Here is a 21,500-nt window from a genome sequence, read left to right as displayed (position 1 = left end):
GACTTTGAATTCAGTTATCATTGCATATTAACTTAATGTCGATGTAGTCTAATGACCTATAAACTTCAATTCCTGAACCGCTGGCTATACATTCACTATATCAACATCTTCAACATTTGATGCGTAAGTCAACTCGTCCTTCGTTTTGACCGTATGTGGATTTCAAGTAGAAAACTACGTGCTAGGAAAGCAGTATGCAACATGAAAACAGTCAGCAATTAGTAGATATTAGAATTATTATTCCATTTAAGAAATGGAGATCTTTTTAATTATGTTCATATGAGTTTCATTTCTGACAATTTCTAATCTTGTTTAAGTGACAATCAGAGGGTTTTCCCCTTTTTAAGGGAAGGAGTCACAGACCATGTTACAAAGGAATAACAACTATAGTATAAGATAACTAAGCCAGCTGCATTTGCTCAGACACGAGTAATTTTTACAAGCTAATCCCTTCTCCCTCCTATTTTTCAATTTCAATATCTAGCAGGCATCAGTAAGCAGCCCACATATTATACAATTCTCAACTTGATTGCCCAATTTGAAGTCAAAATCCTCCTACTAATTGAGCATTCACAGAACATGTGCTGTTGACTTACCTGATAGTGTTGGTGCGGCAGTAATGTTAGATTTGGCACATTTGATGCATGAAGCCAGAAATGAATCATGAAACAATGATTAGTTTTTAGGAAACGGCAATAGGAAATTCAGCTTGTTATAGCCTTTCCAGCTTTTCTTATCTTTGCCATGTTAAGGATTTGTTATTTCGTGCTTCAACCTATTGAGATCAGCATATTCCTTTTTCCTTAAGTCTTGTTAATAATACTGCACATTATTTATGAATCGAACTGCCTATAGCAATTCTTGTTGGTCTTGTATTATATCTCTAGAAGAGTTGAATTTTAACTTGATTGAACTAGAGTTCTTTCTGCCCTCCCTACTGGACTATAGCGCGCTTCTTGATTTTCGTAGCCAACAAATCCACAATGCTGAATAATAAGGCACTATCAGACCACGGAAATAGTCTTCAAATTATTGAGCTTAACAACATGACAGATATCAAGCATGAGTTATCTGAGGAGACCATTTCTTCTCTTTTTTTACATAGGCCAGAGAAGCATAAATGGAAGGAATATTGTCGACCAAAGAATTAGTCTAAAAGGTTGTTTATTATTCAATACCAGTTATTAAGAAAATATATAACCAAAAAGAGAGCAATAAATACATAGGAAGCAATTAAAACACTGTTCTTAGTTCCACCTTAGGAGTTAGGACACCACAAGTAAGTATCTATCTTGTTAACCCCATCAAAGCAGCAGCATGTTGCAGGATGAAGAATAACACAATACCGGCCTTATTCTCTGCATAATATACTCCTTCCTTTAAAGAAAAATACAGATGACATCAAATCTTTGAGCGGCCAAGTTCTATTTATAGAGGCTATGAAGTTCTGTTCTGAGCTGTGGTATTCTCTGCAGCTAGCTGTGCTGAAGCCTGTGATAATAAAACTGCAGTGGTAGGGTTCATAGTTTGGTACTGAGAAGGATGTGATGGAGCTGTGTTTTGAGTATAGTACACCTGTTCATGCACAGGATGAGAATACTCATAGCCGAAATTAGCAGCGCCATTAGAAACAGCAGTCATTTGCTGTGGTGGAGGAGGAACCTGGGAAAGACCGTAATACTGTTGATGATATTGACTTTGAGGAATTTGTACTACTGTTTGAGTCGCTGGGGTAGCTGTTCTATATACATTGACAGGCATTTCAGGGTTAGAGGACTGGACAGTTCTTGTTGGATAAATAGGCGGGAGAGCTTCTTTAAAGGCTGCTGAGGATGAAACCATTGTTTGATTTGGTGGTGTTAGCTGCTGGCTTGAAGCTGCAGCATTAGCATCAACTATATTAGATTGCACTGTCATATTATACGGCTGAGTCTGAGGTACTGGCATGTAGTACATGGGATATTGCTGGTCCATTTGTTGGTGAATTGGTTGCTGAGTTTGGGGTGCATACATTTGATAGCAAGGCTGGACTGCCACTGGACCTGTTGCAGTATGTTGGATGTAATGTCCGCTGGTAGGAATGAACTGCGGCTGCTGCTGCTGCTGTGGAACTTGTATAACTACAGAATCTTGAACTTGCTGCATCTGAATTTGAGAGTTCTGGTCCAGAACATTATTTTTGGGGTCAGTTACTGCATAAGGCACTCTGGTTTCACGACTTGCTGCTGGAGGTGCGTCTTGGTAAATCGCGTGTTTTGAGAAGGACGTAGCTGATGCAATGCTGCTATCACTGAAAAAGATCCAAAACTGTCTTAGTTGACGAAAGTAAAACCTTTTCCATGGTTTTTAATCCCAATTACACTAAAACATACCAAAAGTAAAGAGCAACAAACATATTTCAAGTCTTTTTGTCTCTTTGTGGTTTATTACTAGTTCTGTTTGTTGTTTAGATCTAACTTTCGAAGTGACTAGGTGGACGAACTTCAAGCTTATGTACTATAAGCTAGCTATTTCATTTACCTGCCAAGATTCTGAATAAGAACATATATCCTACAATAAATTTTGAGTTTAAAAGATTGAATAGTTGTCTGGTGCATTAAGGAGTTACTGATGTTTCACTTCTGAAAAGACAAAAAAGGTTATCATAGTGATCTTTTCTTAGATAATCTGCTAGTGCTACTTGATCTTTGAACATTCTGATGCGACAATCATACCTTGCTACAGAATCAGGTGATTGCAAGTTGTAACCCCCTGCAGCATGTTTTGAATCAGGTGATGGCAAGCTATAACCATCTCCAACTTTCCTCTGAATCGGCTGTAACGGCAATGGAGGTTTTCGGCGCCCAGTAGGCGCGCTATGATCTGATCTTTCATCATCAGAGATAACCCGGCCTTGATGTTCCCCTGTAGCCGGTGCAGTGTTCACCAAAGTAGCCGATGACATAACAGCTGCACCGCCGATTACAGTAGGAAGAGGTGGTGTTGCCGCTGCTGCAGCCAAATGAAGGTAACCATCATCCACCTTTTGTGCATTTGAAGCTACATTCATCTGTGAGAACTGTTCATCTATCCCAAGCATCTGATCGTTGAATGTTGCATTCGCGTAACCTGCATCTTCAGCTCTAACTCTAATTGGAGGCAAATTTGGCATAGATGGGGATGAAACACTGGACTCAAATGATGAGGTTGTTTCAACCATTGGTGAGTCAGGCATAGTGGATTGCACTTCTTGGATTGCATTCTTTGCCATTTGCCTATTATTAGCCGCCAATGACTCATTCTGAGCCTCCAGGTTTATACCAGAATCACTTTTGGGAATGGTTTCAAGTTCCAGGAAATTATCTCCCGCAGCTGAATCAGAAAGCCCTCTAGAAAGCAAGCTAGCATTATTAAGAGCATCAACAAACCACGTCTCGGATTTAGAATCAGCAAGGAGGCAACCCATAGAAGCTGCTGTCTCAGGTTTGGCAAGAAAAAGGAACAAACGAAGACGAGAAGGTTTCAAAGGCGAAGCAGACATTGCACGATCGTACTCTTCAATCATGTTATCTAAGTCCTCATTAGTTGTGACAGATACAAGGGAATCAAGTTCTTCATTCGTGAGCTGATACTTGAGGGAAAATCCGCGGCCATTGAGGAGAGTGTGGGAAAGGCGAATTTGAAGATCGGAGAGGGAGGATTGACGGTCAACTACCACAATGCGGGTGTCACCACCGACATAACAGAGGGACTTATCGTGGGGACGGGGAATAATATGACCCCCGTAGCTGCATATGAGGCGGAGTTTGGCACCAGGGACTTGTGCCAGAGACTCCTGATCCCACGTATCATTTTGGCGTGAGCTCGGGGAGGAGCTGGCAGAATCTGGATAGTTTTGTTGGGCAATTTGAGTGATGGCATTAGTTGTAGGAATGGCATTGATTTGGGATGGAAGTGGTGGAGGATCCATTGATTTCAAATGAAAATGGCCTAATGAGAGCTCAACTGCTCAAGTCTTATTTTGGGAGAATAATGAATAACACTACTAGTTTTTAAAATATTTGTAGGCCAGTAGTATTATATTTCATCAAAGGTTACAGCTAGCATATGATCAGAAGGGTGAAACAGAGTTCAAAAATTTACTGGCAACAGCTATCTGATCAAGTAGTAGATGGAGGGGATTCATTTATCTATGGAGCTTTATTTGGTTGTGCATGGTAAGTAGCCGGGGCGGAGCTACAAATCTAGATGCAGGTTCGGCCGAACCCAGTATCTTTTGCTCAAACAATATATTTATGCTAAGAAATTTCTCAGATATGTACAAATATCACATTTAGAACCCAATTATTAGTACTTAAACTCGTCATTCTAGAATCCATAACTCATAAAGTTAAATCTCTGGTAAGTAGTACAGTAATATAATATTTGACACTCTTGTTCTAAGCAAGCGAACACTTCTTTTACAACAATCTTTCCAACTACTTTTTACTATAACAAGTTGTAATTTATAATATTACATCTAAGGTAGTTCGTTACATAGGTAATTTCATTTCAAAAATTCAAAAAATTTAATATTTGAATCCACTAAAAGTTAAAGTGTGATCTTTGTACTCAAAGACCCATTATTCTGCAGTTAGATGGAGGATAGAAAGTTAGGTTGAGCTGACCTACTGTTTTGTAAATATTACTTAAGTGATTAATACAAGGATTTAATTACCAAAAAAAAAAAAGACTTATTATTCTTATTTAGCATGAAGAAATTATTTTTTCAATTCTTTCTTTTTTTTGCCAGCAAGGATCCTATTTTTTGAGAATGGGAGGATCACATGGGGGATTTTATCGAAGAGACAAAAGGGGAGCTGAGACTTTGGGGAATCCACGTGTGGTAGGACAAGATTCAGGCTATTTGGCACATGACATGTTATTTTGGATTTTTTTTCTTTTCTGGTTCTCAGAATGAATACGTGAGAAGTGAGAGTAGTGGCGGATATTAAAAGCAATCCAAATTTCAATGACAACTTTAGCTTTGTGCTTCCTTAAGATTTGCGTATTTTGTACTGTCCGCGTGGAAACCCAATGGAGTCTATTCATTCTGCATTGGCATTGCCATTGCCATGGAGATCCAAATGACACCATTAATAGGTTTTCAGTAAAACAAAAAGAAAAAGATGATTTTAGTGACAATTTGTCTCGTGCTGGAGTCAGAAATTTATTACGGAATATCAAAATATAAAAAGCAAATACACAACGAAAATAAGAGGAATCAACAAATAATGTATATACATACAAAATAAAATATTGACCTAGCTAAACAGTAGAATTTTCAACAAAAAAATGTCAGTTGACACCCCAGCATAAAGAGGCTCCGCCACTGGTCTCAATAGCTAAATCGTCGTGGTTTTGTAGGGGCAAAATCATGATTGTCTCTTTAGAATGATTTTTGACAAATAATTTTTTCGGAGTTGACACCTAGATATATGTGAGAAAAATAAGTACAAATAGATATACATCCCAATTTATGTGCCATAATTTGAATTTCGAGAGTCAGATATCTTAGCTTTGATTGTGAATTCGGACATAAAATCTATAAAAACAAAATAATTTTTTTTTAATATATTTGAAAACTATGTAAAAGTACTATAAGTTACAATGATAAATAATTTAAAATATTTGAAAGAAATCGTACTAAAAGAAACTCTTTTGACTTCTGAAATGTGAATACCGCCGGTCTGCCACACAATTAAATTGAACGGAGAGAGTAAATCTTTTTAAAACTTATTTTCTCAACTTAGAACCCATAGTATCTGAATCCACCACTATATTTCAAAACGCGAGACAAAAACGATTAAAGAGTGATTTTAGCATAAATAGGGTGGAGTAGAGAGTGATGTTGATAATAGCAATTCAAACTTGATACGTCGTTAGTCTCTATGCATGAATCTTCTCTAATAATTAACTTGTAGTGTTCACTAATCACTACGTACCCTCTATACGAAGCTATATCCCATTTGACAACGAATACTTAATCGGTACTAAAAGATTTAACTTAAATGTTACACACCCAAAAAGAAAAAAGAATATTTTATACGTATAGAATTTAAGCGAAAGAGTCTTATAATTAATGGCAAATTCATGTATCGACGACTTGTCAAACGTTACACCACCTAATTAAAGCAACAATATAATATCCCCAAGTTCATGCATAATCAACAATGGATAACAAATATAAAACTTATTGTCACATAAAAGCAGTAGTACTTAGTCTAAGATAAATAATTAGGCCATACAAAAATCAACTACACAAAACTCCTTCCTTTTTTTTAAAAAAATAATTCTTTCTGTTTTGCAGAAGACAGTCTATATTTCAAGATAGTAGCTCTCAAGAGGGTTCTGATTTATTTCAACAAAAAGGAGGAAAACCAAGGTAATTACGTAGTAATTTTTGTTGATTGAGTTTCAAGAAAGTAACTCTCAATCTTTTAGTAGTAACTGTTACAGAAATCCTAATGAATTAAACAATTTAGCCATTGACTAATGTATAAGCAAGGTGGAAATCCTTGCTACGAAAAGAAACTCTACTTTTATCTGGTAGAAGTATTATGACGCATTTTCCAACAAATAGCTTTCAGTTCTAACTTCGAATTCTAGCTACACATCTCCAAGTTGAAGCTACACTTTAGACTCTGCTAAGAATGTCTTTTATATACAATTGTTTTAATTTGTTGTCACACTTTCTTCTTTAAAATTTCTGTAACTCTACTCAAGCAATAGCTTGTTTATTGTGGAAAGAATCTCTTATCATCTTGTACCGATATAAAATCTTGATATTTGACTAAAAAAATTTAACCTACAGTTAATTTAAATGTGTTGATAAAATTGATTAATTCTCTCCCTTTTGTTTGGTTTGTATGTGTTTTGGTGGTAGTATCCCTTGTGTTATGGATAGAGTGAGGACCAATTTAAAAATTATGTTTTTTTCTAGTAATTAATTGTCTATTATATCATTTGGAATGAAAGAACCAGAACATATATTTCTTCACTATTAAGTATAAATACATAGGTCTTACATAAATTGTGCAGCACATGATTAGAAATTTTTAACATAATAATTTTATATCAAACCATAATAAAAAATTCAAATTAACATGAATTTTGAAGCTCCTACCATCAAATATACCTGATGATAGGCTATAATTACGTATTTTAGTCGATTATTACACTCTAATTTACTGCACTTTAGTTGAGTTTGCGCTTTAATCGCTAGTGTTTTGCACTAATTGTGTGTTTTATGCCTTGTAGGTGTGATTCCGAGCTATATAGATGTTATGTAATGAAATTAAGTGGTTTTGAGCTTTGAAGTCTGAGTAATAGCTCAAGGAATTAAGTCGGGATCACGTTCGGGGATCAACGGATGATAAAACAACAAAACGAAAACTCGAAGAGGCATATTGTGCATTGTCTAGTAAAATAGACATAACGTTTTACTCCGAACCCCATTTGGGCTCTATAATATATGGTTGGAAAGCTAACTCAAAGGGCTACAACTTTCATGTTTTATATTTTTCCATATTCCAAAGGGAACAGGATGAAATACCGCGGTTTTACCGCGACCGCGGCAGAACCGCGGTGAGGGCTGCTCGCAGACAATTGAAGCAGCAGAGGCCATGTTTGACCGCGGTTTGACCGCGACCGCGGTATAACCGCGGCAGGAGGCGGAAATTTCAGGGACTAAAGTGCAAAACACGGGATTTTAAGCCCAAAACCCTATTTTAAACACTAGACTCGGCCCAAGAGAGGATGTATTGTTTTGGAGAGGAGTTTTTGGAAGAAGAACAAGTGTGAGAGATCACCCAAAACATCTTGGTTTCTTCTTCTCTTTATTTTTCTTGCAAGTTTTATGATGAATATTGTTTTAGTTTATTTACCCATAGTTAGGAGTAGCTAAATCCTTTATCTAAGGTTTTGATGGAACCTATTGGGGGATGAACTTCTTGTTTATGTGAATACAAATTGCTAGTTTCAATCTTTATTTATTCAACTCTGTTCTTGTTGTAGTTAATTGACAGGATCCTCAATTAGCTATGCCTATTTAGTGTGCATAACTCGGGAGAGAGTGCATATTTAGGTTATTGTTGAATAACACCACTCCTAAAGTATAAGAGGAATCTATAACTGCGGGTTTAAAGGCGGGATTAGGGATAACGAAGCCTTGGGTGCAATCTTAAGTGAACTGTGTTAATTAAAGCTAGCTAGTGTATCTCGGGAGAGTGCAATAGTATATTACTGTGATTACTCGGGAGAGATTTACGGTAAGAAAAGTGTTCATGATTGATAGAGGTGTGTTGGTAAATTTGTATGACGCATAAACAGAAGGGATTCCATCAATAGGGAAATCTTTACCTTAGCTTTTTCTCATCATTGTTTACAACCTTAGCACTTTAGTTTACAGCTGTTTAATTTACTTGCAATTTTAGTTACTATAGAAACCATCAACTTGTGATTCAAACATTTGGGAAGCTGGTTCTGAAGAGTTTAGTGGGTCTAAAGATAGTGATTGATAGGTTAACTCTCTGTGGATTTGACCCTGGGCGTAATACTCGGGTTATATTTGCAACGTCCGCATTGCCCTTTTATAAGGCATAGTTGGGCGTGATCAAATTTTGGCGCTGTTGCCGGGGAGTTAACGGAATTATCAATTACCATTGATAGAAATAAAAAAAATTCTTAGTATGATCAGTTTTCTCTATACCCAACTTGTGAATATTTGTGTAATTAAATTTTCTTACATTAGTCTATTTTTATTGTTTGGGTCTTGTTTATTTTCTTAGTTTTGAAAAATGGCATCATATAATAAAAATTGGTGGGGTGATAGTTGTTCATACTGTGATGACCCTTGTCTTTATTGTGGAGAACCACACTCGTGGCAAAATTTTTTAAATTTTCCCGGGGGGTGGATTGTGCGCACAATCTCAAACCCATGAGTGGAGTATTCGTGATAAGTGTGGTTTTCAAAATGGTCATTGGGATGATTGTGTTGATTGGTCCTTCCCTTCCCCAAGCCCCCGCTATGATGATTCTATTGTTTTTGATGAAAATGATAGGGCTAACGAATTGGAAGAAGTTGAGCATGGCCGAAAGGGAGAGTTCAAGCTCATGTTGGAGTGCTTACTTGAAGGAGGACACAAAGAACAAAGTGCCTTGGAGGAGCTTTTGGAAAATAGTCTCCAAAATTCCTTGGCACTTAATCAAAACCAAGAACTCTCAAATGCCCAAAATGAGAAAATAATGCTCATGTTGGAGACCATTCTTGAAAATGAGGAAGAATGTGAGCTAAAATTTGAAGAGTCAAGAATTGAACCTCCGCCAACCGACCCCATGAGTACCAATGATGCCGAGAAAAACATGGACTTAGAATCAACCGGTGTAAATAAAAATCTGGTTGAGAATGACTCTAGTCCGGGGGAAGAAGAGGATGTCAGAATAGAAAAATTGCAAAATGAAGGTTTGAAGTCACATTCCAAGCATTTTTCAACATTAGAATTGTGTAGTGATATAAAAATTGAACTACATGAGTCCGTGAGGGACTGCGAGGAGGAAAGGCAACAACCATACATTTTACAATTTGAGGAAACAAAAAACCAAAATGACATTCCTCACATGAGAGCCAAGAAGTGCAAAATGAAGAATTTAAGGCTCGGCTCGATAATCAACTTACCACCCCCTATCGCTCGTGGTCACAAGCTTGATTCCAAGCTAGGTGCACAGTTCATATCGTCCAAGTGGCGAGAAAAGTGGTAAAATTATTTGCGTCGTGCCGCGACTTTAAATCAAGCGCTTGTTGGGAGGCAACCCTATTTTATTTTATTTTTATTTATTATTGTATTATTCTTGTAGTGTAGATTTTTTATTTTTAGGAACATGGAACACAAAGTCATTGGAAGAATGTAACAACAAACCATTGGTTGGAACTAAGTGTGAGGTATCCGCACGAAGGACCAATATTGGGAGAAGTCTGAGTACCCCATGAGCTGCTAGTGCTTCGGCCTTTGGCCTACCAGGGAGTTTCTTTTACCCTCTTATTAGTATGGTGTGCATTGGGGACAATGCACAATTTTAAGTGTAGGATGGGAGACTTGCCTTGATACTGTATTGTAGTGTACATAGACATGGAACATGTTCTAATATTGTATATGTGTTGTTGCGTATAGTTGATTGTACTCACATTAGGAGTAACTGACTTGGACCAACGACGGACGCTTGTCGACGGGTCTCTTGAGGGTCAAAGTCGGATCTTAAAAAAAAAAGGTACAGGACTCTTCTTGAGGACGGACCACTTGGACAGTACTCTTGAGGGAAGTAGTCCATGTAGCTTCTTTTTATTTTATTTTATTGTTATTTTCTAGGTAGTGTAGTAATTCCCCCTTGGTTTTTCTTTATACCACGGTTCTTTTCCAAGGTTTTTATTTGAACCGGGTGTAGTTAGTTTTCTTTTTTGGGAGTAGGAGCCATTATGTTGTGTTTTGAAGTGAAGCAATATCTCTTGACTTTGTTATGCCTTGAGAATAGTGAGTACTTTGGTTGTGACGCTTAGACTCAGTTTTTGACTCTTGTAGAAGTACCTTAAATTGTATTATCTTAACTTTGCTCAACTGCTTTGACTAGAGTGTCTTGATGATCTAATCTTGAGTGAGTCATGTGCCATGTGTGCGTGAGGGTTGTTGTATTCTGTGCATTGCATTTGATGCCTAGAACTTGCCCCGTGTGTTTGCAAAGCGAAATAGTAGTTTTGTTCAGTCTAGGAAGTGATATAGGCATTTCTTTGTTGAGCCAGATATGCATGTTTTACCCACCTAATTGTTATGTATCGTAGTTAACCCCTTTGAGCCTATAATCTTATTCCTTTGGCAACCACATTACAAGCCTTACCCATTTGTTTGAATTAACCATCTATTGAACCATTGTAACCTCTCATGAACACTTGAATTATTTATGAACTTTGTAAAAGTTAAAGTGTGGGGTGGTTGGTTTGGCTTTTGAGTGGAACTAATGAAATAAGGAGAAAGGGTGCACTGATTTGAAAAGCAAGAGTCTCTTGAATTGAAAAAGAAAAAAAAGTTGTATTGCTGTAAAAAAATATTCTTTGATAGTGGTGACTCTTGATATAATTGTGCTTAAATAATTTGGGAGTTGATGTATATTGATGTGAAGGTGGAGTTTGGCTTGACATAAGTATGGGGTTTGAATGTTAAAGTATATGTATTAAAGTGCTAAGGGAGTTGTAGTCACTCTTATATCTAAATGTATCCTACCTGTCCCGTAGCCTACATTACAACCAAATAAAGTCCTAATTGATCCTAGATTGAATGAGCTCGATTAGTGGAGTAGTACACTACGGGCAAGCTTATGGTGCATCTTTTGTGGCATATGAATGTTATTTCTGAGAGTGAGTGAATTCTTTCTATCTTGAGTTCCTAAGTGTTCTTAAATTTTATTGTGTGGAACTACTCTCTTTTGTTGTGTGAGGGCACTTGATTCATGAAGGAAAGGTAATGTCAGTGACCTCTATGTTAGAGTAAGTAGGTGAATTGTGAATAATGCGTGGTACTTATGAGTCAAATCTTGAGGTGAAGATGTTACGCTTTTGTGCTTAGTCTATTTTAAATACTCTTGGTGTGATGAGTTAGGAGAATTGTTTAAAAAGGTCGTGTCTATAAAAAAAAAGTGTAGTTTGATTGCTCGAGGACGAACAATAGTGTAAGTGTGGGGTGTTGATGATAGGCTATAATTATGTATTTTAGTCGATTATTACACTCTAATTTACTGCACTTTAGTTGAGTTTGCGCTTTAATCGCTAGTGTTTTGCACTAATTGTGTGTTTTATGCCTTGTAGGTGTGATTCCGAGCTATATAGATGTTATGTAATGAAATTAAGTGGTTTTGAGCTTTGAAGTCTGAGTAATAGCTCAAGGAATTAAGTCGGGATCACGTTCGGGGATCAACAGATGATAAAACAACAAAATGAAAACTCGAAGAGGCATATTGTACACTGTCTAGTAAAATAGACATAACGTTTACTCCGAACCCCATTTGGGCTCTATAATATATGGTTGGAAAGATAACTCAAAGGGATACAACTTTCATGTTTTATGTTTTTTCATATTCTAAAGGGAACAGGATGAAATACCGCGGTTTTATCGCGACTGCGGCAGAACCGCGGTGAGGGCTGCTCGTAGACAATTGAAGCAGCAGAGGCCATGTTTGACCGCGGTTTGACCGCGACCGCGGTATAACCGCGGCAGGAGGTGGAAATTTCAAGGACTAAAGTGCAAAACACGGGATTTTAAGCCCAAAACCCTATTTTAAACACTAGACTCCGCCCAAGAGATGATGTATTGTTTTGGAGAGGAGTTTTTGGAAGAAGAACAAGTGTGAGAGATCACCCAAAACATCTTGGTTTCTTCTTCTCTTTATTTTTCTTGCAAGTTTTATGATGAATATTGTTTTAGTTTATTTACCCATAGTTAGGAGTAGCTAAATCCTTTGTCTACGGTTTTGATGGAACCTATTGGGGGATGAACTTCTTGTTTATGTGAATACAAATTGCTAGTTTCAATCTTTATTTATTCAACTATGTTCTTGTTGTAGTTAATTGACAGGATCCTCAATTAGCTGTGCCTATTTAGTGTGCATAACTCGGGAGAGAGTGCATATTTAGGTTATTGTTGAATAACACCACTCCTAAAGTATAAGAGGAATCTATAACTGCGGGTTTAAAGGCGGGATTAGGGATAACGAAGCCTTGGGTGCAATCTTAAGTGAACTGTGTTAATTAAAGCTAGCTAGTGTATCTCGGGAGAGTGCAATAGTATATTACTGTGATTACTCGGGAGAGATTTACGGTAAGAAAAGTGTTCATGATTGATAGAGGTGTGTTGGTAAATTTGTATGACGCATAAACAGAAGGGATTCCATCAATAGGGGAAATCTTTACCTTAGCTTTTTCTCATCATTGTTTACAACCTTAGCACTTTAGTTTACAGCTGTTTAATTTACTTGCAATTTTAGTTACTATAGAAACCATCAACTTGTGATTCAAACATTTGGGAAGCTGGTTCTGAAGAGTTTAGTGGGTCTAAAGATAGTGATTGATAGGTTAACTCTCTGTGGATTCGATCCTGGGCGTAATACTCGGGTTATATTTGCAACGTCCGCATTGCCCTTTTTATAAGGCATAGTTGGGCGTGATCAATACCCTTTGAAAAAGGATTGAAATTTTGAGAAACACTTAGGTAAAGAGATTATTGTAATTCACTAATTGAGATTGTCTTCTTGAAAAAGAGCAACAAGGAAATAGCATCAATCAAAAATGGGAGTATGATTAAACTTTTTTGTATCAAAATTTAATTTTTTTTTAAAGAAAAAGAGTAGACAAGACAAGTAATGAAGAAAATTGGTTGGGTGCGGGAACAAAAGCCGAGTGCAATAATAAAAAAGCATCATCCCATTGATTAAAGAAAAAACCAAACATTATTGCATAACTAAGATGCAATTAATCCCACAGATAATCAATCCCATAATATAAATCAGTCAACCAAAAAGTTTTAATGATCAATGAGATACTAAAGGAAACAATAATCCCAAATCATGAAAATAGCCAAAGCCTGCAATCTAATACTGGCCATTAGTTCCAACAAAAACAAAAAACAAAATACCAATTCAATAGTTCCTGCAAACCAAATAATACTAAACAACATAATCTCCAAAATCCAGCAAATGAAAAATGCAATTTCCACTTCAGAAAACAGAATTGTCAATGAGCATCGGATCATGCCAAATCGTCAGGAAAGTTTGCTATTCCAGGAAACGGGACACTTGGTTTCACCTGCATATGTTGGTTTAAGGTTAAATCAACAAGAGACTAGTCTGTTTGGTAGCATGAAAAATTATTTTTAGTAAATAAGTTATTTTTCAATGTTTGATATTTATTTGTGAGGAAATATGTACAGGGAAAAAAGAGGAGAAAAATGACTTGCGGTATTATCATTTTTAACCCACGCCAGAAAATATTTATATTCGGTAAACGAAAAAAATGTATAAAATTTGTAAATTTTTATATATAAAATTATACAAAAAAAAATATACATTTCTTCGGCTAGTATTTTAAGAACAGCTATACAGTGTCATTTTCTCCTCACCTTTAGGCGGAAGTCATTTTTCTTCCCCATTAACTCAACTTCAATTTTATATCAGTCTTAACCACCATTTAGATATTATTATACATCTTTACTACTAAAAAAATATAATCAGCTAGCATATTTACTGACATTGTTATCGATTTTTTTTAAAAAAATACTTTCTTTTCGGATTTTTTTACTTTCGAAAATGACATTTTGTCGTATAAAAGGGCAGCTTCACAAGGCATCTTGTGTTCACACAGGGTGCGCGGAAGGGACACATCCGGTGGTGTGATGTGAACAGCCTACTTTATTGCAAATATTAATGACACCGTGACCTATAGACTGTAAATAAACAACTCAATGTACATTTCGAATAAGTCAATAGTAGGGTTCCGACATAAGCAAAGTTAGATAGAAGCAGTTACCTGATCATCAGAGTAAACTGGACCAAACTCAGTGCCTTGTTCATTAGGTAGGTTGGAGGTAGGAGGTCCAAGATTCTGGAACAGATAATCCACATCATTGAAATCGAAATACTGATCACAGTTTTGTCCATCATTTGAATCAGTTCCTTCAGAATCACTCACATTTGATGGGGCCACAAAATTGCTGGGCTCAGTCATATTGGGCTGACCATATTGTTGCTGGAAATTAGCATTTGCTGCTGCTGCAAAGCCCAGCCCATTCATTGTCACATTTCCATTCATATCTGAAATCATTGGGCCACCTGAGTATCCCAAATGGGCCGAATTGACATTCATGTTGTAGCCATTTTGAACATGCTGATCCGGCCCATTATTAATCGGAAACCCAGGCCTGTAATTAGTGCCCCCAATTATTGGGCCTTGTCCTTGGCCCACCATTCCAACAAAAGGTCCATTTTGTTGTTGTTGCACAAAACCACCAGCACTATTTTGGGTAAAATTTGGGTTATTAAATGGGCTCCCAATGCTAAGGTATTGGGGTTCAACATAAGGAAGCTGTGGGCGATAAGCTTGTTCCTGTTGAGTTGAGCTCTCTCCTCTAGCAATAATGCTACTGTTATTCAGTGGTGGAAACTGAAACTCAGGAGGACTTCTTTGGTTAATTTCTTGGTCACGTTGCTGCTGTTGCAGATTTGTGACCATATTCGGTTGGATACGAGGCATTGAACCAAACTTTCTGTGGCCACTTCGTTGTTGAGAACCACTGGACGAGCCCTGACCTGATGAGTTACGAGAAGATTTTCGCTCTTCTGGAGCTCTCCAGTTGTCGTTGCGACATTTCTGATAGGTGTTGAAGGTGAAAAAGGAATTAGTAACATTAGTTAGTAACCTGAAAACATGAGGTCACGGGTGCGAGCCGTAAATAATTGCTAAATATATAGCAAAATTGTTCTATTTATCATTTTGAATGAATTCAATGTAAATCGAATGAATCGTGAATTTTCACATAGAAAATTATATATCTATCAATGTACCTGAAGATGGCTTGCAACTTGCATCCTGGTAAGGCCAGGCACATCCATCAGCTCAAGAATCTCTTTCGGATAACATCCTGTAGGTTCCATAAGAATATAACTTAATATAATTGAGATATTCCTAAATCAAGTTGGTTATAATAATATTAATTCTGACTGAGCATGTCGTTCTATTTAAGCTCATCTCATACCATTATTATATAAGGTATAATCAAGCCTCTCTATACTAACTTTATTTGTTCCGATATTTTTTGGTTACTATAGTGAAGTGTTGTTATAGAAGACATATATTATAACATACATAAAAATCGGTTCCAAGTAAAATTTGGCTATATATGAATGCTGTTATAGAGAGGTTTGACTGTACAAGAGAAATTTAATTGTGAAGTAAACTTACTTCCTTCACCAAGTTGAGCCACAGCTTCCAAGAATTTAGCATGAAGTTCCAAAGTCCACTCTGTGCAAACCTTTCGCTTAACGGACTTACCACTGCTATGGCTATCTCCTTGATTAGCCTCTTTTGTGCTTTTTCTACCTCTCTTTTTCCTCAGCTTGTATTTTCCATTGGATTCACTGTTTTCAACCTCATTATTGTTATTCTGTTCCTCATCATTAGCCATACTTTTCTCTCCTTGTTCATCACCAACATTTTCACCAGTTTCATCTTCATCACCAATGTTGATGATCATGTTCTCTCCATTTTCTAAAACTTTTTTCACTTTCTCCCTTTGCAGTTTCTCCTTCAGTACAAACTGCCACAAGTATTTCACCATTTCCTCTTGAAGTGGTTTTTTCAAGTAGAGGTAAGCTCCAACGTCCAAAGCCTTCTTTGCTAAAAGAGGATTGTTATCATCACATACAACTGCATTATTTGATCATTAGAATAAAGTTGCAAAAATTATAATTATGTTACGTTAAACTTACTGAAATTTATTCACTATAACAATATTTGAAATACTCACAGATCGAAATGATGTCCAACTCCACTGCTTGACCCAAAAGCTGAGTGGAAAGCAAATCAGGTGAATAGGCATTGATTATCATAACATCATATCTTTCTTTGCCTTTGGACAACATAGTCATAGCCATTTCGGCAGCACCAACCGTCGTAACTGTATCAACGCATTTGAAAGTTAGTGAAGAACAAGGAAAGAAAGTATACACAATTTTCATCTTTACATAATAAATAGCATTCACTCTTTTTGCTTTTTTTTTAGCCGGTATATACGTAAATAATATATAGTTATACATGGATGATATTTAGTTTAGACGATTGGGTGGACAACTATTTAAGTTATATATATATATATATATATATATATATATATATATATATATATATATATATTAGCATGAGGATCTATTTATTTCTCATATAATTTTCAATTATAAATTTGTATGTTATAATGCTATATTATTTATGGAACGAACTCCAAATTGTACATATTGATAAACTTTTTTTAAGGCACATATCGATCAACTTTTATTGTAATTTGTTAGCAATGCGTGCAATCAATTAGACAGGTACTAGTTAAAAAAAAAAAAAAAAGACGTACTATTTAGGATAAATTTGTAATTAGAATAGTGAAGGATTTTTTTTTTGGGTAGAAATATAGTGAGGAATTCTTAAAGCTAAGAATCTGTTCCTATTTATTCAAATGACTGGATGAAATTAAACAAACACTGAATAAAGATACTATCAAAAGCAAGATATAATAGGCGCAGAAGTTTGATATAATTTTATTTCATGAAGATTCTAATAAGTTTAGAAGATTTTTCAAAGAGGGACAGATTTATTAACAATTTATTATTCTCTAATCCAATTGAATATTAATTGAAAATTTTATAAAATCCTCGTGTTATTTACATGTGTAATATATTATATCATCGTTTAATAGAATTCAAGAATCTTAATTACGACAACAAAAGTACAAACGGTTATTAGATGATAAGACGACAGAATATGATGTGTTGAATCTTCAATGAACTTCGATGAATTACAAATCGACAAAATATTTAACTTACCGAAATAGTGTTACCTAAATCTCCACCTTCCAGAAAGATGTGTTACCTAATATAATATTAGCATTTTATGGATTATATTACAGTGTGGTGTTTTTTTCAATCTTAAGTATCTAAAATAAACCCTAACCCATTATTTAGGTATTGACTTTGAGTTTCAGAAGTTTCTAAAGGCAGAAAAAGGATAATAAACCCATCTTTTTCTATCACATTTTGCTATGCTTTTTATCATGCCATGCGAATTAAAATCTGATATCTTAAACATCTTTTTCATTCTTTTCTGTATCGTTTTACCTGATAAATGCATCCTTTTTATTTCCATAAAATAAAATGTTACAACCACTACAACAAAATGTAGCATACCAATTCTAGTCAAAACGATTAATACCATTTTGTAGACAAGTAATGACTATATTTTCTTTCTCTAAATCTAAAGAGAATCCACATTTTATGCTAGTTTTTTGGGTAAGATAATTGTAGCACTTACTTCATTTTTTCAAATATTCTGAAAATTGTTTATTGTGATAATTAAAGTGAGCATCAGGGTTGAGCCAAAAATGCAAAATAATATTTGGCAAGTAGTTATTAAAATAGATCCAATTTTGTTTCTTTCAAATTGAGAAAAAAATTATTTGAAATAATTTTTAATTCAATACGCTCAATCAAAAGGGTGAAATAACATATTTTTGTGAAAAAAATTACAAAAAAAAAGTTCTTTAAAGATGCAAGATTTTTTTTTTTTGTTTTGGAAATTACATAGGAAAAAGTCCATGATATGTTTCTTAAGCAAAAGTAAAACCTTGCATAAATGGAAAGGGAAAAAAAATGGCATCATGGATATACTTCCAAATGAAAGGAAGGAAATTTTTGATTAAACAAAAAAATATTTTTTTTATTTGTGAAAATCATGTCAACCAATTTTTTGTTTCCATTCAATAAAAAGATAAAATCTTTTACTTAAGGTTAATAATAATGATAGACATGTCGATTCTAATCTGGTCCTTCTCATTTTCCTTCCTTCCACCGCTCTGCCCTAATCCAGTGCCCCCCCCAAAAAAAAAGGGGGGGGGGGGGGAATGTTTTTCTCTCTAAATCATAGTTGGATTTGTATAATCATAGATCTATCTTCAAAAATCATTTTTAAGGAGTTTCCTCCTCCAACTCTCTTGTCACTGTAGGCCAAGACAAAGAACTCTGTCGTTTAATTTCCCTTTATCTTCAAAAGGACTAGGTGTAAGAAACATACGGAATTATTTTAGAAACATAAAAGGACGGATTTTAGATTGATTAAATAAATAAAATAATCAACTTAAAACTATCATCCTCCCTCCCCTTTGGAAAACCATATATACATTTGTGGAGGAAGTTAATCAAAGACACATCGACATATATTCTCACCAATGTGATTTTCATTACTTTTGGACAAATCGATTTGAAACACAGAACTCTATTATCGCGATTTTGTGTGACAAGCACATAGCAAGGACCAAAAGTAGAGAATCTAATTTATTTATGTATAACCACTAAAAACTCATTTATTAGCTACAAAAGCAATAGAAACAAGCATAGAAATAGTGTTATGACAAGGAAAAGAAATCCAAGATTTACAGGATAAACAAAATCTAAAAGAGATGTTAAAGAATTCACAAATGAGATAACAAGCATCAATTAAATCTCTTATAAAAGGGAAATCACACAGAATTTATATCAAAGAGGGGAAAAAAAGGTTAGTTCTATATATTTAAAGATGGCCATGTTTATACCTTTATATTTGTGAGACTCTAGCAAATCAACCATCTCATAAATAACCTCCTGGTCATGATCAACAAGCATCACACGAACTTCATTAATCATCCCATTATAAGGAGCCATTGGATTAAGTAATCCTTCATTAGATTGATTATTAATTTCTTGTTGAGACATAATGAAGAGGAGATTCAAGGGAAAATGGCTGAATTAACAAGTGAAACACTAACTTTTTAGAAGGTTGTTTAGCTTAAGCTTGTTTGAGGTGTGATTTTTGCACTTAAGCCTCTGCTTATATAGAATCCTCTAATGGCTAGTGTGCATGTTGAGTGTTGACCAAACTAATAATTTTTATTGACTTATTTGCTTTTTCTTTTATTTTCTTTCTTGAGTCAAGACAAGGGTATACTTTTTGTTTTTTGTTTTTGTTTTCCTTTTAGGGTTTCTTTAGTATACCGGCGGGTAATATTTTCTAGTATTTGGTTACTTAAATGCGTCTAAAGTGTATATGTCGGTGTTTAGCTACTTACGCGCTAGCCATTTGCGTTTACGAATATTTTAATTTTTACTTTATGTCGTTTGTTCAACCAACACATAGATGTTAATGCGTACTTATTAATTACTACTCAAAAATATTATCTAAAGTATTATCTACAGATCATATCGTCCACATTGTATTATTACCATTTGTCATTACCTTTATGCTTTATTAAATATTAAAAAGAAAAACCTAGAAAATGATTTTTCAAGATAAAATATTCTCTATTTATTCTTTTTTAATCAAAACACACCCTTGTTGATTTTGTTGTAATGCATGCCTTAAGACATATGAGACCTTAACTTTTGGAGGAAAAAAAATCAAGATAAAATAATTATCTGTTGATTACCTCCCTTGTCCACTTACCATGCCAGTACTAATACTAGTGAGTTATCAAATAATTAAGAAATTTATTCCAAATTTGTTCTATATTCTTTTTTTAGTTATAAATTTGTAGATTTGCGCACTTTATACTAATTTAAGATAAATAATTTTTTACAAATAAAATTCACGAAGCATAAACCTTAATGGTGAAAAAACGATGTGTATAAAATACTCAGGTGTTAAAATGATATTAGTGACATTTATCTCTACCAAGTTGAAAATTATTATTATCAGTGATAGTGGAAATATCCTTAATTTGATTTAGAATAAAATTACAATTGTATACAGTAGTTTTCACTGTTAAATCGCTATGGCAAAGATCAGAGTTTATCAATAGATAATGCCAAGAAATGCAATTAAGAGCTACTTCCTAAGCAGCACACAGTATTCAGTTTTAAAATAGACACAAACAAACGTGTAATTAATGAGAAAGTTAGCTACTAATTAATATCAGTTTGTGGCTCATTGATCTCTATGTAAAAGACTCGAGTTTATTTGTTATAATTTTGTTTTTATTGTTGACCTTATTTTTCACTTAACTGTTGACACTTGCTCACCTGTCACTACTCTTTTATTCCAATAGTTATTATATAATTAATTAGAACTCAAGCAAGAAGCAGAAGTGGACCTCGCGCGCTCAAGGCCGGAGCGGTCTTTCCATAAAGCAAGTAAAGCAACCGCTTTAGGCCCCATATTTGTGGGGGTCCCATTTTTTATTACACCTAATAGACTATGTATAAGTTCTAAAAAAAGTTTTGTAAATTAAAAATGTTTGATTTCTTTATTTATAATAAATATAGAGAAGAAGGATTTGCAACTGTTATGATTTCTACCAAGGAAAATAAATATCGAACCCTAATTTCGTATAAAATATGTGATATATAGGGAGAAATAATTTGATGCGAATGTTGATAATAAAATCTCAAAATCTATCGAAGAGTCCTTTAGAGTTGATTACTTTTATATATAATAAACAAGGATATTTTTTCACTACAAAATAGATTTGAACAATTCGAAGAATATAAAAATATTTTTGGTTTTCTATTACTAGATGTTGGAAATTTAAAAAAATATTGCCTTAATCTTGAATATTCCTTAAAGCATAATAATCAATTCGATATAGATGTTTTAGATTTTTTTTTTCTAAATTAAAAATATTAAGAAAAATAGTACAATTAGAAGATAGCAGTTTAAT

At 34.8% G+C, this 21,500-nt stretch overlaps 1 protein-coding gene across 1 annotated transcript; it reads right to left on the bottom strand.

The window, feature by feature from the left end:
* Positions 1-1,153: 1,153 nt before the first annotated feature.
* LOC104238388 (uncharacterized) lies at positions 1,154-4,103 on the bottom strand. The gene is made up of 2 exons (XM_009792726.2): positions 2,715-4,103; positions 1,154-2,290 (listed from the first exon to the last, which is right to left on the bottom strand). The coding sequence occupies exons 1-2, from the start codon at positions 3,947-3,949 to the stop codon at positions 1,438-1,440; spliced, it is 2,088 nt and encodes a 695-aa protein (XP_009791028.1). The 5' UTR covers positions 3,950-4,103; the 3' UTR covers positions 1,154-1,437.
* Positions 4,104-21,500: the final 17,397 nt, after the last annotated feature.

This window comes from Nicotiana sylvestris, chromosome 3 (genome assembly GCF_000393655.2).
Source record: "Nicotiana sylvestris chromosome 3, ASM39365v2, whole genome shotgun sequence".
Classification (NCBI taxonomy): domain Eukaryota; kingdom Viridiplantae; phylum Streptophyta; class Magnoliopsida; order Solanales; family Solanaceae; genus Nicotiana; species Nicotiana sylvestris.
The sequence above is the reverse complement of the archived record's forward strand: the minus strand, read 5'-3'. Positions and strand labels throughout refer to the sequence as shown.